This window comes from Gambusia affinis, linkage group LG07 (genome assembly GCF_019740435.1).
Source record: "Gambusia affinis linkage group LG07, SWU_Gaff_1.0, whole genome shotgun sequence".
NCBI classification, from domain to species: domain Eukaryota; kingdom Metazoa; phylum Chordata; class Actinopteri; order Cyprinodontiformes; family Poeciliidae; genus Gambusia; species Gambusia affinis.
The window spans coordinates 23,862,669-23,879,223 of record NC_057874.1 but is presented as its reverse complement, the minus strand read 5'-3'; the positions used below and the strand labels follow the sequence as shown (position 1 = coordinate 23,879,223).

The following is a 16,555-nucleotide window of genomic DNA, read 5'->3' as shown; positions in this document are numbered from 1 at the left end:
TGGGGTGACCCCCGGGAGTTCCTTAACTATAGACCCTCCAGATTGCCAGTGCTAATTTGGTTCCTTGTCAAATGACATCAATGCCAATTTGACCCTGATTTTTAGCCCTTTATATTGCCATATAGTCATTAACAAACATACCCATAAACAAAGAAACATGCTAAAATCGTTTAAATGTTTTTGTAAATTAAGGAGATAAATGATAAATTGACCAAATTGTCTTATCTCCATTCTAAATTCTGGAAACAGCATTTTCCCTCGTTGTTCCACCGATTGTGGTGTATATATACCAGCATTTGCACTGCTAACACATCTGCACCTTAGCACAAAACAGTAATTCAAGGTGAAATTTCTCCACAGCTGCCAGGGGCACAGAAAGCTAAGGTGGCCCCTATCCTCGGTGCAGGTACATATGGATAATAATGAGGAAGTAGACTGATGGCCTCAGCAAACAGAAGGATAAGGCTATTTACATTGCACAGGCTGTGTAAAAGTGGGTTTGTTCACTTCCCTGGAAATATTGGGGTCACACTGGCCTTAAGGAACAGCAGTGCTCTGCAGAGGAGTCAGAGGTGCAGATTCATTAAAAATACATTTGTGACAGCGGAGTAACAAATGGCTGTGCTTGTGCTCTGGTCCTTTACTCCCTCCCCATGGTCATTCATCATGTGCACTCATCGAACTACTAGCCTCATGTTGGCGGTTCATTATTCTCCCCTTCTCTAAGTCTCTCCTTCCTCACCCACTGTGTGCAGGGGCAGAAACAAAAACCATGAAAGCTGTTTCACTCCTCAGAAAGATTTATTTTGAAAGGCATTCACAGTGCATGGCTCTCATTTCTGTAACAGCTGGACAAAAACTGCCCAATTCTCTTTGAAAAACAGGTAGTGGAAGAGACACTGCCCAGCCATGATGAAAAAAAAGTAGTAGAGAATAATAAGAATATAAGGGGGAAATAAAAGTTTGATGAGGTGCACGCAAAAATTGGGTCACTGAAAGCATAAAAGTGAAGCTCTGAAATGAATACAAATACAGCAAATTAAGAAAAAACTGCAACTGTTATATAATTATAATGGCAATATAAATATGCTGAATAAAGAATTCTAATTACCCTTACGATTTTTTGGCTGGTGATAGTTGTATTTTTAGATCTTTTTATATTTGATCAGTTAAATGAATCTTTTACATACTATAAAATAAGATCCATTCCAGAAAGCATTGTTCTGGGTTCTGAATCACATTTATTAAACCTGTGTTTAGTGACTTGTGGGTCGTTAAAAAAGGCAGTGAATTCAGTGGTAACAGCTCACAGTACAATTAGTATGAGGTCTTTAAAAATCAGTTTGCATAAATTGTTAAATTAAGAGAAAATATCCAGTTAGCGGTGGAATAAAACTGTTTTCTCAGCAGAAGCTTGTTTTCCTGAATGGGGCCAGGTAACTTCCAACTGGCTCTTTTTCTCAGTCCAAAATTAAAAAGCAAGGCCAATACATTAATGAGTTGATTTTCAAAGAGCAATTTCTTGTTTGTGTGTTAAAAGACAATCAGTGGCCAATTCATTAGGCACACCTTACTGGCATCTGGTTGGATCCTCTTTTCCCAACTGCCTAAAATCTTTGCGATTTAAATTCGACAAGCTGTTGGAAACATTTCTCAGAGATTTTTGTCAGTGATAGTGTCACAATTGAAGCTATTGTTTTTGCTATATGTCCATCATATCCAGCAGGGCCTCTGAGAGGAGTATGGAAACCAATACAGCATAATAAGCTCATTGTTGTATTCAAGAAACTCATTTGAGATGCTCCAATGGTTCATGTTATTCAAGTTTGTGGTCTTTTTTTTTTTTTTTTTTTTTTTTTACAAGAATTAAAAGCTAACTTTTGTCAGAAGTTAAATAAATATGATTTTATGAAACAGCTGGTTGAATTTACCAATACACAATACCTGTTAAAGGTTTTAAACAGCTAAATTTGTCATGGAATGACACCAGGGTCTTCAAATTCAAGTTATACAAATGCATGTTTTGTGTTGAGAAAATTTTACTATTCAGAATAACTGAAATAGTTAACTATTTCATATTTTAAAGCTGTCTTCTCTCTGCCTCAACTAAAAAAGAAAAGCTTTGATAGACTATAAGTCTGTTTCTTTTTGTTTACTTTGTTTCTTCATGTTTGCTAGCAAATAAAACATATCTGTTCCTCCCAAACAAAGCTGTTGACCTCCCTCTTCCCTGGAAATTGAAGACTAAAGAGTTAGTTTGAATCACTTTTGATGCCATTAGTGCTGATGGCAGATGACCCAGGGTTTGGCGTGAAAAAGGTCAAGGGTTGGATGTGTCCTCTTTGGGAAAATCGAGATGCTTCTGGCATAAAAATGTAATCACCAAATCAATTTCACATGTGAACATTTTTTCTCCATCTTTGTGAGTCCTAAGCAAGACTGCTTCTTGTGATAAACCATGCAACTGAAGGAGTAACTTTGCCTCTCTATAGATCAAAATCTTATAATCTGCCCGAAATATTCTTCTTTCTTTGACCTTGAAACAACTTTTAAAAACAAACATTAAAAAGAAAAGTGACAGCCATTTTGTATAAACCCTGGAGCTGCTCTTAGTGTTGCATTTTCACAATAATCATTTCTGGCTACACTTTCAAATATGTCTAAAAGTCTTTTGCCGTATTTGGATTCATGAGACGTATTAATTTATTTATAATATTTAAATATGCAGCAGTATCTTGGGAGCTTCATGCTTCACTTTTTTTTTTTTTTTTTACCAAGTTTTTATTTTAGAATCAAAAACAGCAGTGGATAAGACTGCTGACGGGACAATGGGGGCCATAAATTGTGAATTAGACTGAGATACTGATAGTTGTTCCAATCAGTTTGAAAATAATAAAGCAGAAGAATATGACAAGTAACTTGGGGAAAACTGTCTATAAGGTGAACAATTATCTACTATTATTTTGAAGTGTCACAGTCAAGCCACTTGGTTCATATGTGATGGATTTTCTTTGCCAACACCGAAAATATAATAAAATTTAGGGAAAAATAAAAATTACATTAAGAGACACACTTATGAACATGTGTGTCCTAGTTGTGTGTAGAAAGTTGGCATACCTGAAGCCAATTCCATCATTCTCTCAACCCTCTCCAGAGATCAGATGACTAATGCAATAACAAATCTGACAAATTGAGTTCCTATTGCTGCACTGAGTGAATGTGCCCTTGACTCAGAGGAATCACAGGTGTGAGCCTGAGGAGGTGTCAGAGCTGTGCACATATGCATGCATGCTCAAGAGAGGCAGCCCAGCAGCTCCTTATTAATCAACAGCTTGTTGAGCTGCTGCCTGTACCTTCACTCCCCCCTGTTCCCTCTCTGCTCCTGTCCACCTTCAACCCCCGCCTTCTCTCCTCAGTGCTGCTTCAGAGCCACAGCATCAATCTTTACACAAATGAGTCATTAACATCGGCTGCCTATTAATTACACAATAGAAAAGAGAGGAACTCAAATGGCCTCTTGCAGTGTAGTTGTTTCAAAAGAAAGATAGCAATATTTGCTTTACAGGTAATTGTAATTGTGGAACTCAGCTTCTGATAGCATCAGATTAAACATCCAGTAAAGTTGTGCCATCAACTGTTATGTTTATTGATGCTTGTAGAATATTCTGGTTATGATGGGAATATTAGTTACAATAAAATAAAATAATAAAAAAATTAGGTTTTTCAATAATCTAGTTTCATATCACCTGATTCAAACCACAAAATTTATGAACTACAGTGAAGAGGAACATAATGGATACCAGAGTCAATTTTAGATGAAGACTAAAGCTGTTATTAAAGCAACTAAGCTAAATGAAACTAAACTCCTATTTTTCTGTCACACATTTTTGACATCTGCGGAAGTTTTGTGGCTTTACTCTTATGCAGGTGAGTTAGTAAATGTAAAACAGAAGGAGAACAAAGTGTGCGTTTGTTACTTATAGAGCTGTTGAGGACTGGCACTCCATACTTTGTCCTCCATTCATTCTTCCCCAGGAGGCCCACAAGGCAGAGCAATTTACAAACAGGTGACAAGATTCTTGCCAATAAACCTAGATTGTTTCCATACCTAATACAGAAAGTCAAGAAAATACATCTTTGGGGTAACGTTACAGTCGATGGACACTGAATCTTGTAATCTATTGAGGAATTCTTACTTTTTTTTTAGAGGTGTGATGAATGTGAAGTTGCATCGTTGGTCAAATCTTCACATTCAAATTCTGTGAACAATAAATTCATGCTTCTTATAATTCCCATCAGTATCGCCATTATTTCTATGCTAGCTGTGTGAGCTTCACAATAGCTTTGAAAAGAAAATTACTTCAGAGGGAAGGTGTTCTAGTTCTCGTAGGAGACACAATAGAGTGAGAAAAGCATTTACCACAACAAAAACACACCGATAAATGTGCTGTCTGGCAGTATAAATAAAAAGGCAAACAACAAAAAGGTTTCTGAGAGCAGCAGGGTGAGGAAAAACAGAAATGCGACAAAGAAAAAAATGAGTTAAGCATTTGCCAGGATGTAACTTGCTTCAGTCAGAAAATACCAACTGTGACTAAACTCCAAAGAGAGATCAAAATCACAACAGCTGAAAATCCATTTGAGACAATATATATCGTACTTCGTTATTTATCTTTTCAATGAAAACTGCTAATTTTTTTTATTTTGATAAATCAAAATAAACTAAAAACAATATGATCAATTTTAAGCAAAATATTCAGTCAGAGCACAATGTTAAAGAATCCAGCAGGTACATTTTGTTCAGATTGCTCTGTAAATTACAGACTAAACATTGCCATGTTATAAAATGAACTAGTGCCTTAAAGATTTCTTCTGTTTTTCTCTCATAATAACACTTTAATATTTTGTAATTCCATTTAAGGGAATTAGTATCCAAATAAACTTGGTTCAAAATGTATAAAAACCTGAAGTAGGCCGAAAGATTTCAAACAATATTGCTGACATCCATCTGTCTGGTAATAAAATCATTTTTAAGGTTTCGCATAGAAAACCACATCAAAAGCAATGATCCACAAATTGAGAAAGCATTGCGTGGGGTAAAACTGCATATAGAAGTTAACAAGTGCGCTAAATATTTGTGTGCTTAGATATGGTTGAAATGTGATAAAATGTATGTTCACACCGATACTGCAGTTACTGTATACAAATATGTTAAAAAGGCATGACCCAGTTTATCCGAGGACTGACAGTTTCACACACCTAAAACATGATCAGCAGAGTTACAGCATCCCCATTCTGAGGCATATGTCAGGTTTTTAACATGAAAACCTCTGACAGAAATGAAAACTGAAAAAAAAAATTAAAAAAAATTCCAATCCACAGTGCATGAAACACACTTTTATACGAAAAAAAATATTTTTCCTTGAGCATCAGTCTATATGACACCATTTATTATTTGTGGGGAAATTCACATAACCCATATGCATATGTGAGATACTCCACAGTATGTGGTCTGCAAGTAATTGGTATTCTAAGATGAAGTGCCATTTTATGAAACTATTTTGAAAGCAGGTTAGATACCCTTCACTTTTAAGGGTCTTGTTGAAAGGTCAACAAGACCGTTAATGAGTCAGCTTGGTTTTTAAAATGAATAATTGTGCTAGAACCATCATACCAACGATATTTCGTAATTTATACAATAGGCATAATTCTGTGTTTTCTCATTAACTAAACACACAAAAGTGTACTCATCTATATGGAAACTTATTTCATTATTGGCTATCATGTCTCGAATGTACATAAAGAAAAAAAGCCAACAAAAAAAGAGTCTGTACACCTATATATCTTTTGTTTTTGACATGTTTAAGCTTCAGAAAAGTTTTGACAAGTCAAAAACTTATTTTTCCACACTGTTCTGCTAAAAGAATCAGAGACCTGCTTCTAAGCATTACTGTAAACCATGGCTTGTCGTCTGATTATATTCTTCTGTGGCACTGAATCAGGAATCTTTCAGAACCTCAGCTTAAAATGTAACAGGCATATTTCACTATAAAACCGAGATTATTTCAATTGGCTTAGCTGAGTGACCCCACAATGCTATTTTAAACTGATTTTAAATGACTTTATAACTCTGCATATAAAAAGTGAGAAACAAAAACAGAGTGCATTTTTAATCATGTACTTTTCTCAATAAGTGCCAGCTCCTGGTTTGGTGTCCTTAGCCTGGTTGAAGGAATTTGTTGGACTTGAAGATTCATCCTGCTGGTCGATGGACTGATAGGCATCTCTATTTCGAGTTACAGTAGGGAAACCTGCAGAGAAACATCAGAAACGTTCAACACCAACTTACATTGTGAAATGCAACATTTTTAATCAGACCTTGAAGCCATACAGCTTTTTGAACGCCATGCATATTTTACTGATTTTTTTTCTCGTTAAAAACCCCCCAAAAAACAAGCTGTCGTAGGAATGTTAGTCAGGCACAGATTCATCCCATATTCTCAATTTATCCCTCCTTTCAGAACTGTTTGATAAAAGTGTGTACTGCAGTTATTTTGAGAAAGGTAACCACTTCAGTAAGCTGTGGCCTGAGATTTTGTATTGTAGTGTGTCTCTAGCAAGTCTTATAATTTGGTTTTTAGTGGAAGCAGCTTCACAGGTTCTTTATATCAGATGTTAACATGCTTTACAGTTACTTCTGGAAAGGCACATGATTTTATGACGCTTTGCAACCAAAAGCATTACCTCACCACGACCAGAATATCAATGATGTTTCTGTGAAGGTTCAAAATACTGTATATAAGCAAGACTAACCATGACAAACTTGCACATTTAAATACTAATTAAATAAGAAGTTGTTGTTTTTTTTTTATTTCAGAGGGATACTATAGAGTAAGAAGACTGGAAATACATATCATGTGAATAAAATATTTTTATATATAAATTAGACCTCCGCTAACTTTATTTCTGTCCTATTTTGGAAAGTGCAACATCATTGTGCACCGATTTAAATACGCCAAGATAAATGAGGTATCTGGAGACTGGAATTTCAGATAATAGATGCACAACATGCAAACTTGAATACATGATGAACAACAAATAAAAAAAAGAAAAATACAGCATGCAAACCTCAAGGCATGCAAGTATGGGACGTTAATGAGGAGCTACTGATGATGAAAATTTACTAAACTAGACTCACAGAAATACATGACTGCATAGTTAAGCACAAAGAGTCCAAGTAGCAGTATTAAAATTCAAAAGAAAAGCAACAAGTTAAACAAAAGGAAAACCCTGCACTTTTCTTTTGTGACCTTGATCAGGTGAGAAAAGAATAAAAAATTACATTTATTGCAAAGAGTTTCACGAAATTGTTGTGAAAAAATATAAAACAATTTTTGGAAATATAAAGTCTCTTGTGTCCTGTCAGTCTATTAGTTATCTTACTTCTTGGGTGAAAGGATATGGAATAGGATGATTTGGAAAGAGAAATGGAAGAAAAGGAAGAAGCCGGGGCTCAGTAGTGGCGGCCAAAAAAGGCACTGTCTGAACTGTCCGTAGTGCACCGACTGTCCACAGAGGTCTCTAAGTCTGAGAGAGAAGAAATCAGTGGCAAAAAGATGTGAGAGAAGACATAGATGATGAAAACATGCTAAAAACAAACTGGTGTAACAGAGAAACAAATAACATGCAAGAAAACAAAACAGCTAAATTCAAGTTGACAAACTACAAAATAGATCTGAAGAAATTAAATTTACAAAGCTAGATGTAAGATTTTACAGATTTCCCCCCCTCTATTACTGACTGATGTTTAAAAAAGAATGCATGTAGGGATGTGCTGTGGTGGCGCAGGGGTTAAACACAACCCACATAAGGAGGCCTTAGTCCTCGACACGGCCATCGCAGGTTCGATTCCCAGCCTGGTCAACTTTGCTGTATGTCTTCCCTCTTCTCTCGTTATCCACTTTCCTTAACCATCAAATAAAGGCCACTAGAGCCAATAAAACCTTTAAATAAATAAAATAATGAATGTTTCAACAGAGAGGTTATTTTTTTCTCTTTGTGCGACTGTTTTTTTCTAGAGATAAAATAAGCATTTGAGTGTGTTAGCCAGTCGGAAATACTGGTAAAAATAAAAATCTGAGCTTCAATGTACTGCAAAGACAATATGCATGAGAAGGACAACATAGATGATCAGGCTAATTTATAATAAATGGGTCCTTGGAAGTAGATGCACATAAAGCTTCTCTGTATTTCAGTTCATTAAAAATAAATTGACTTAAAGTGGTGGTCTGTCTTGAAGTGTGAGTTAATAAATCTCCAAACTCCTTATAGGCAAAAAAAAAAAAAAGAAAAAAACCAAGGACGCCGTCTCCTCCCGCTTAATATAAGGAGGCATTTATAATGTGGGTGTATGTGAGAAAACGCCACCAGTTTTTTATGGTTTTTAAATTCTTCAATTGGAAGATAGACATTTTATTTCACAGCGAGTTTCTGACTGACTCAAAGCAGGACATTAAATTACTTACAAAGTAAACAAGTCATTGGGTTGTTAAAATCTTAGAGACAGAAGTATGTCTTAGGCATCAAAAAATGTTTTTCTAGAGAATTCAAAACCTAGAAAATCCATTCTAATCTGTCTGAGCCAACCTGCTATTTCTACTGCCTTAAATTCTGGACAACACGTGCGTTTGCTAAAAACATGATAGCTGCAGAATGATCAAGGAACATCAGGCTCATTCTCACATCAAAACTCTATAACAGGAGATAACTTTAAGAAGAGAAAAAAAATACATCAAAACATCCATCTGCAGTAGCCCCTCTAGAAATTTAATCCTTGGAGGGTTGCAGGAGGTCTGGTGTCTATCTCCATTAGTTATTGGTTCAGAGGTGGGGCATACACACCGGACAGGTCACCAGTTCAGAGGGCAATGTAGAGCTATGCAGGGCAGACAAACACACAGACACACATCTACCAACTAGCGCCAGAGATTTAGCATATTACTGGGAGAAAACCACAGTACGTGCTGAGATGCACATGCAGAGAAAACATTCAAACTCCACAGAAAGAAAAAATAAATAAATAATCTAGCTGAGATCTTAACTCTGGCCCTTCTTTCTCCACAGGTAACAAAACCTGGCAGTGTTGGCACCTGATGGATAACACATTTCAAAGGGAAGACCTTTCACAGCAGTACAATCCAAAGACAAATTAAGACGTGTAATATTACCATAGCTCCCCAGTAAGCATAACGGTACTGAACTGAATGACGTGAAGTCCAGACATATGCCTTTAGAACATTAATGTGCAATAAAACACACCCCTAAGTAGACAAGTTGATGCTGAATACTATTGTAGTGATGATACAACTCTATAGTGTCATTTTGCTGATAAATTTAGCAGCACATCATATTATTAATAATAATGGTCATAATATAAACTGACAGGGCAAATTAAATAATTTGAATTATGAGGTTAGTGTATACTGTCAATATGGAATAAAATTTAATTTAAGAATACAGAAGATTCAACACCTCACACAACAGAAAAACAATTCATTTTCTGTAGCACAATCAAATCAGTTGATTTCAAGACTGTGAGCAGCTTACAATCTTTTTCCTCTGCAAGTAACATTAAATATTTTTGCTCTGATTCTGTGCTGGCTCCTCTCTCTGATGGGAAACATTAACAGCAATCGGTTTCATAATCACAATGTAAAAATTACCCTTAAATTTATTTCAACAATTATTTTTAATCACATCTGAGCAGCAAAAACATTTAGTGTACAAGCTACTTTGTTGGGAACCCTAAAATCCATGACTCAACAAAATGTGTTCTTGAGAATACCTTTTTAAATCTCGTTTATGTATTTATACAAAATAAAGAAAAAAGCAGAAACCTAAAAACTTATCACGAATGATTATGCAAATGGAATCAACTTTTAAGAAATTCTCACTTTCAAAGGTTTAACAATATTGTTTTGGTACAAGGACTTTTTAAATTATTCAAAGCACTTTACCCTATGAGTCACTGTAATCCCATCTTGCAGCACTTTTAGGCTGTAAACACAAAGCTAATTTTCGCTCATAAAACCATTCACACACTAATGACACATTCATTATCTTGCTGAAATAAACTTTATCACTGAATGGATAAAGATCCTTTATACCTTCCTAATAAACTGTCACCCCGCTTCCCTACACAGCCCTTATGTGTTTGGTTAGAGCAGAAAATGGACCCTTTTATTGGACCGTCAGTTTGAGACCAAATTAGTGACAGTTAAAATTTTTTGAATTTATTAAGAAATAAAAAGATGAACTTAATGTGCAATCAAAATTCAGAGATCGCTGACAGCCCAATTCAGTAATCCATTTCCCATCACCCCATTGTCTGGTTTCCGGCAGTAGTGTAAAGCCCACAATGCAATCAGACAGCAATTAAAGTACTCGCAGTCAGAGAGTAACATTAGATGCTTTCATCAGTCACAACAAAGTCTAATGAGTGTTCCCTGCTGTGCAAAGTAAAACCATAAAGAGACCAGATTCATCAATATTCAATTATCTCTCCCAGAGCAAAGAGATATGTTTCATCAACTGCCGTTTTGAATTGCATTGAAAAACAATTAGTGCCACAACCCCGACCTCCTGGTTTGTTCTTTTATTACCATTTTTTTTCTGTTCTACTTCTCATAATGGAAAGCATGAAAGCACTCCAGTCAGGAAAGATTAAATATTTTATCCATAAATAAATAAAACTACTAGAGATATGTGAAAAGATAAATATTTCCAAGGGTTTCCATACACAGCATGACTTACTGAGTTGTAAAATAAAACAGCTCATTGCTGAATGGTTAAGACTAACAAACCAATGGCTCCAAGTAATGGATCAGAAAAATGTGTCTTCCGTCTCACCAGCAGTTACTCATCTGTTTCATTGTCAGAAAAAAGGAGACCAATTAACTCTACACTCCTAATGACACAAATATTTTTCTGTGAATCAGGACTGAGCTATTTTTGTTCAGAATATATATAGTTAATTCCACCTTCTGTGATGGATTAGCATGTTTGTCCATGAAGTACACTCCCATGTTCAAAGTGCCTCAGATTTATGAGCAACTCGTGGGGAAGGGGCTTTTGGCCGAGTCGAGCTGCAGCTCGGCTATCTCAGTGCAAAGAAAAAAGGTCATGTGACTGTAATAATAAGTAAGATGTGGACTCATTTACAGGTTGTTTGAAACAAAGTTTTCCCAGAGAGCGGTTTTCAATTGAACAGAGCAAAAGTAAATGAATAAAAAAAAAAAAAAAAAAAAAGGTAAAATGGTGAATAAAAAAGGTAAAATGGTATTAGAAGAGTTAGAGTTGTTTAAAATTGGAACCACTACAAAAACTATGAATATGTTTAGAAGCATTTAAAATTCTGTTATTGTCAAATGGTTTCTCATTTTTCATTCTCAAAAGTCTGTTAGCTCATTCAATCAGCATATTTAACTTTGTTTCTTACCAAAGTTGACATTGTAATCTCCTCCTCGTTCACGGTACATTTGGTAGACAAAGAAACAAGAAACAGGTTTAAGCAGCAGGTTGAGGATAGCCATGCCTGCGGAAAAGCTCCTTTCGGCCACAAACTCCATCCGTGGATAAAAGATCCCAAAATGGACAATGTCGGTCAGTATTGTGACAGCCATTCCCATAAGAAACTATAATAACAGGATGAAAAAAAGAGAATAGAACAGGTTAATGGAGTAGCTCTTCAAAGGTTCTCAAAATAACTGAAAACACAAAGCCAGGAGTGCCATGTTCTGATCAGTCAAGCCAAGATACAGGAGTGTTTGAACAACATGAGCAGTCCACTTATGAATGAGACTAGAATTAAATTTTGGATAACAGTAAGGTGCTTTGTGGTAAGCCTTGTGTTTAAAGATGATGGAGCTATTTGGTTCTGAAATTGCAAATTCATCCTACCTTTTTTCCCTCCCAGAATAACAGAGATTAGAATCAAAATTAGGCCACAAAACTAATTTTATCAGGATTCTCAGGAAAAAAAAATATTTACAGATTTGAATCAGTATAGAAAACAAAAATTTTGGAAATTGTTTTTCTAAAATTGTTTTGGAAAAAAAGTGTTGCTTCCCTCCCAAGTGTAATAGCATAATATATTTTCAAAATTGTATAATGTATTCGTGTCAATTTGCTTCAGACATTTTTTAAATTAAAAACTGTATATATAAAGTTCAGTTAAGCACATTTAAGCAACTAAGCAGTTCAAAATGTTTTAATCCATAAAAGCATAATACAAACCAGTTATGAAACAAGCAAAAAAACAATTAAATTTAATTATATTTTGTACAAAAATACATCAAATTTTCTGATCATTGTTCAAGTTATTTTAAATCAAAGGTAGATCTAAACAGTTGGGGTTTTCGCCTTGCTTCAAAGGTACTTGTGTTGACCATTTTGCAGTTTCCAGATTAGTGGAACATAGAAACTGAATGATAATAAATATATTTAATGTATTTTGGTGCTAAGCAGTTCAGTAATTTGTAAACCAACATAAGCATCTTAATGTCTTTTCTCTGAGCTACAGAGAGTCCCTATACTCTCTGTAGAACTTTAAAACTAGGGTGGCATGCTCTATTTTCCAAGTCTTGGTGAATAAATTAAAAATAAGCTTAATTCTTGATTAAATAAATAATAGCCTATCACATTTGGTTGATTCTGAATGAAATCAGCTAAAACAGGGAATGAAGTATTAGCCTTCAACCACTGTAAAGAATGTCTTCACTTTTCTACAAACTCAGCAATCCTCACTTTAAATAAAGAAAACCCTTAAAGTAGCATTTCAAAAGACAAGAAATTAATAACTGGCTGTCTGATTAAATAAATGACCTTGACTTTGTAGAATAAGGGCTTGGGTTAAAAGTTTCTTGCTAATCAGTTTTCCTTCTTAAAGATGCATTCAGGGTACAACTTTTCCATAGATCCATTTCACTTGCAAAAAATGTTTCAAAGGGTTTGCTAAGAGTTCACCGAATTAAAACTTTGCCACATCAAGGTGAGAAAGACTTTTCTTGGTTTTAGTAACCTAAAACCCAACAGAGACAGACTTTGAATGTAGCTTTAATCAATGAGATTGTTACATTTCAGATTTTATTTCTGATTCATTCACAGTCATTTTTGTTTTGAACAGCTTAGGTAAAATAATGGGAAAACTATTCCCTTTGTTAGAAAATAAATATCTTCTGCTTGAAATGTACTTAAACTAATGCAGCTAAGTTTGTAGAATAAATGCTACATTTGTTCTAGTTCCACAGAGATTTATGAATTATTTGTCTTTTTAGTTACATAATTGTCAACAAAACAACAACAGAGAAAGTATAAACTGTGAAGAGGCAACATAAGGTATGAGGACAGAGTTATAACTTATTAGTTTAAAAAGAAAACCAAAATCAAAAGTTCAACAAGAGAACATTAGAAGAATATTTTCTCCTTGAGTTGTACTGAATTGGAAATGATCCAACATTCAAAGAGAAGGGAAGGATATTTTTTCAAAGAAATATTCATAGAACCCCTGAGCATCCACCGGTTAGTTTGGATATGCAGGATCTATTGTTAGACTTCAGCATGTGTCACATGATAGTAAGACAGCTTTTAGAAGAAAAAAAAAACAAGTCACCATGAGAACAGCATCAATGGAGTCCCTCTGTGCAATCGCCCACACTCCAACTGCTAAAACACTGAAGTTCCCCCATGCATAAGATGAGGTAAGGAAGGTTATGCTGCCCCTGAAACAATAGACTATTTTAAAAATATACAATTCACAAAAGATTCTCATTTGACATACTTTCCAGGAGTTATTTATACACAAATAAGTGTGGTATGTGTAAGAGTTAGGCTAAGACAAGAGAGAAAGTGTGTATATGTGTGCTCAGACGAGAGAAATTCCTCAGATGTATGACATAAAAAAAAAAGAGCTCAAGAGCTCACACTCACCACACAGTGAGCAACCAGTGTGCCAGCACTATTGCCTGGAACAGAGAAGAACATCCTAAATATTTTTCCCTTTTTTAGGCATTCGGGTTATTTCAAAAATATTTAAGAAGGAAGAAAACAACACATAAATTGAGAATAAAAGAAAAATTACATGCAGGCTTTTTTCAGGTACGATAAGCAGGAAATTCCACAACTAAATGGGAAGTGTGTGATCAGTTGAATCTGAATGGGTTCAAAGATATTGCTTTCACATGTTTAATCTTCTTGGACAGAATAAGAAAAAAAAAAAAAAGAGAGACGAGATTAGAATTTCTGATCTTGAAAGCTTTATTTTTGTCAGTCTTTTTCTGTTAAGACTTGTGTCAATGCAAAACACAAGGAAGTGTCAAAATTGACTACATATTTGCCAACTGTGAGAATCTACAATACATTTATCCTCAACATGATTCTAGTCTGTCACGATTTTAGTCTGTCCCTAGCCCCGTGTTTCTTAATCAGCGGAAGTTGTTTGCTACACAGTGGAATTATCTATGAGAACGATGACACATAAATTTAACGTTAGTCGTTACTTAAAACTAGCCCAAACACAACCTTATTTATCAAATAAACCAGTGACAACAATTGACAAACTCACCTTTAAGTTTATTGCAGGGATTTCCATAATAATGTTGAGGGTTTTTTTTATCAAAAGCAGCACCTCCCCACTTTATCGTTCAGTGTTTCAACTTGTTGAAAGGCCACATGAAAAATGCTGCAGTTGTTCCTCTTTCTCAAAGTTCTGTGTAAACTCCTCCTCCGCTTTAACTGAACTTACAAACACAAACCATGTGACAGCAGCCTGACTGCTTCCCATGTGATCCCCTCCTCCTGCTGCTTCCACTACAGATCTCAGGAGAATCCACTTCAGTCACAGCTCCACTTCTGCCTCTTAAAGAGGTTTGCCATGATTGATCAGGAATCTAGCATGTCTGTTTCCCAATTAAAATGGCAAATAGCAACATGTATGGTTCTTTGCTATGCAATGCTTTAGATTACAATTTTTGACAGCTCCTGTACCTCAGAACATGACAATATTCAAACTAAATATTGGTTTAATGTATATATATATAAATCTTTTTTTTTTTTTTTTTTTTTTTTTTTTTTTTTATACAAAGTCTGGTGTAATCTTGCTGTTTAACTGCAATTTGAAGGAAATTAAATGCAGAAAGCAAAACACTAGAGGGGTGTTTATACCAATGACTGTAATCGCTAATGTGGTTCAGGTTTGCTAATTAGGTGGTAAAACCTGGCGTGAAAGCAAATCAGGAACCAACTCAGCTGAATATACCACAGTTGATATCTACAAAATGCAACAGGAAACAAAACTACTTTAATGGCTCAAGCCAAGCTGTCTTTTAAAATGCAGATAAATAATTTGAACCCATTTGTAGTGCAAAAAATTAAGTAAACCAAGCAAATGTTTTTTATTGAAATTTAAAGTTATAAATCAACACCAAGTGGCACATATGTGGGGAAGGAAAGGAAAAGATGCATGGTTTTAAACATTCCCCAAGGTCTAAGACATATTTCTAGATACAAACAATTCTGAAGCTGAATCATCACAATATCTGACTTCAAAATATTGATATTACAAATAACTTTTTGGAATGCCATAATTGCTAATTAATATAAATTCCTAGTGTCATGAGTTGACATTTTGCATGCCGTATGTAGCTTGTTGGATCATGCCTCTTTGCAGCATATGCTGTCATCTGACAGAAATTAAATATGCTAAAGGTTGCAGAGTAATTGAAGAACAGATGAGAAAGATAGGAAGGAAACATGGATTTATTGCAACTCCTTTTACCATTTCAATATTTACAACATATCCTTGAATGATGATCTAACATTTGTTACCCTGGAAAGTGCTTTAGTCTAAATCATTCCATTGTGACTCTGGCTGTACTATATGTTAAGAGTTGCATTCAGATGGAAATGGAACTTCCTCTCTGGTCTCAACTAAATTTCTGCCTCTTCAGGCTTTTCTGATAGCATTACCTTGTGCTCAAATGCATGTGTCTTCCATCAACTCTGTCCCTGTTGAACAAAAACATCTTCAAAGAATTTCCAAAACATGATGGTCCCAGTTTTAGGACTGGCAAACAAATAGTTATCCAGTCAGCAAAATTTCCCACTTGATTGGTGGATCTCTGCGACTGATCCAGTTATATAGAGTCTTGTGGCTGCTGGTTAATTGCTTAGATTAACACCTATGTGTTGGTAGGCTTGTAGGCTTGCCATATTCTTTCCATTTTTGTATGATGAACTGATCAATATTTGTGAGTTATTTAAATCTTGGGAAATAGGTTTTCCAACATAACTATGCTTCCCTTTGGTAATTGTAAAAAACAAGGGGAACAATGCATGGCTTTTATTTTCTTTAAATACACAGTACATCTGAAAAGTGTGGCATGTTAATGTATTAAGGTTTATGAAAGAACAAACAGCATGAAGATCAAAACACACCAAAAAGGTTAGCTGTGTTGAAACTTAAAGAATAATGAATGAACAGTCAAATAATCATCTCAGT

At 35.1% G+C, this 16,555-nt stretch overlaps 1 protein-coding gene across 1 annotated transcript; it reads right to left on the bottom strand.

The window, feature by feature from the left end:
• Positions 1 to 1,294: 1,294 nt before the first annotated feature.
• Positions 1,295 to 15,188, bottom strand: LOC122834303 (angiotensin II receptor-associated protein). The gene is made up of 5 exons (XM_044122618.1): positions 14,621 to 15,188; positions 13,987 to 14,021; positions 13,670 to 13,778; positions 11,498 to 11,693; positions 1,295 to 6,311 (listed from the first exon to the last, which is right to left on the bottom strand). Exons 1-5 carry the CDS (start codon positions 14,645 to 14,647, stop codon positions 6,187 to 6,189), a joined length of 492 nt encoding a protein of 163 aa, XP_043978553.1. The 5' UTR covers positions 14,648 to 15,188; the 3' UTR covers positions 1,295 to 6,186.
• Between the last annotated feature and the right edge of the window lie 1,367 nt (positions 15,189 to 16,555).

Excerpts from the sequence above, each read along its gene's own strand:
- LOC122834303 (XM_044122618.1), bottom strand. The coding sequence starts at position 14,647 with ATGGAAATCCCTGCAATAAACTTAAAG. Across the intron at positions 14,022-14,620 it reads TCCCTGCAATAAACTTAAAG|GCAATAGTGCTGGCACACTG; the intron begins GTGAGTTTGTCA and ends TCTCTGTTCCAG. Across the intron at positions 13,779-13,986 it reads CACTGGTTGCTCACTGTGTG|GGGCAGCATAACCTTCCTTA; the intron begins GTGAGTGTGAGC and ends CTATTGTTTCAG.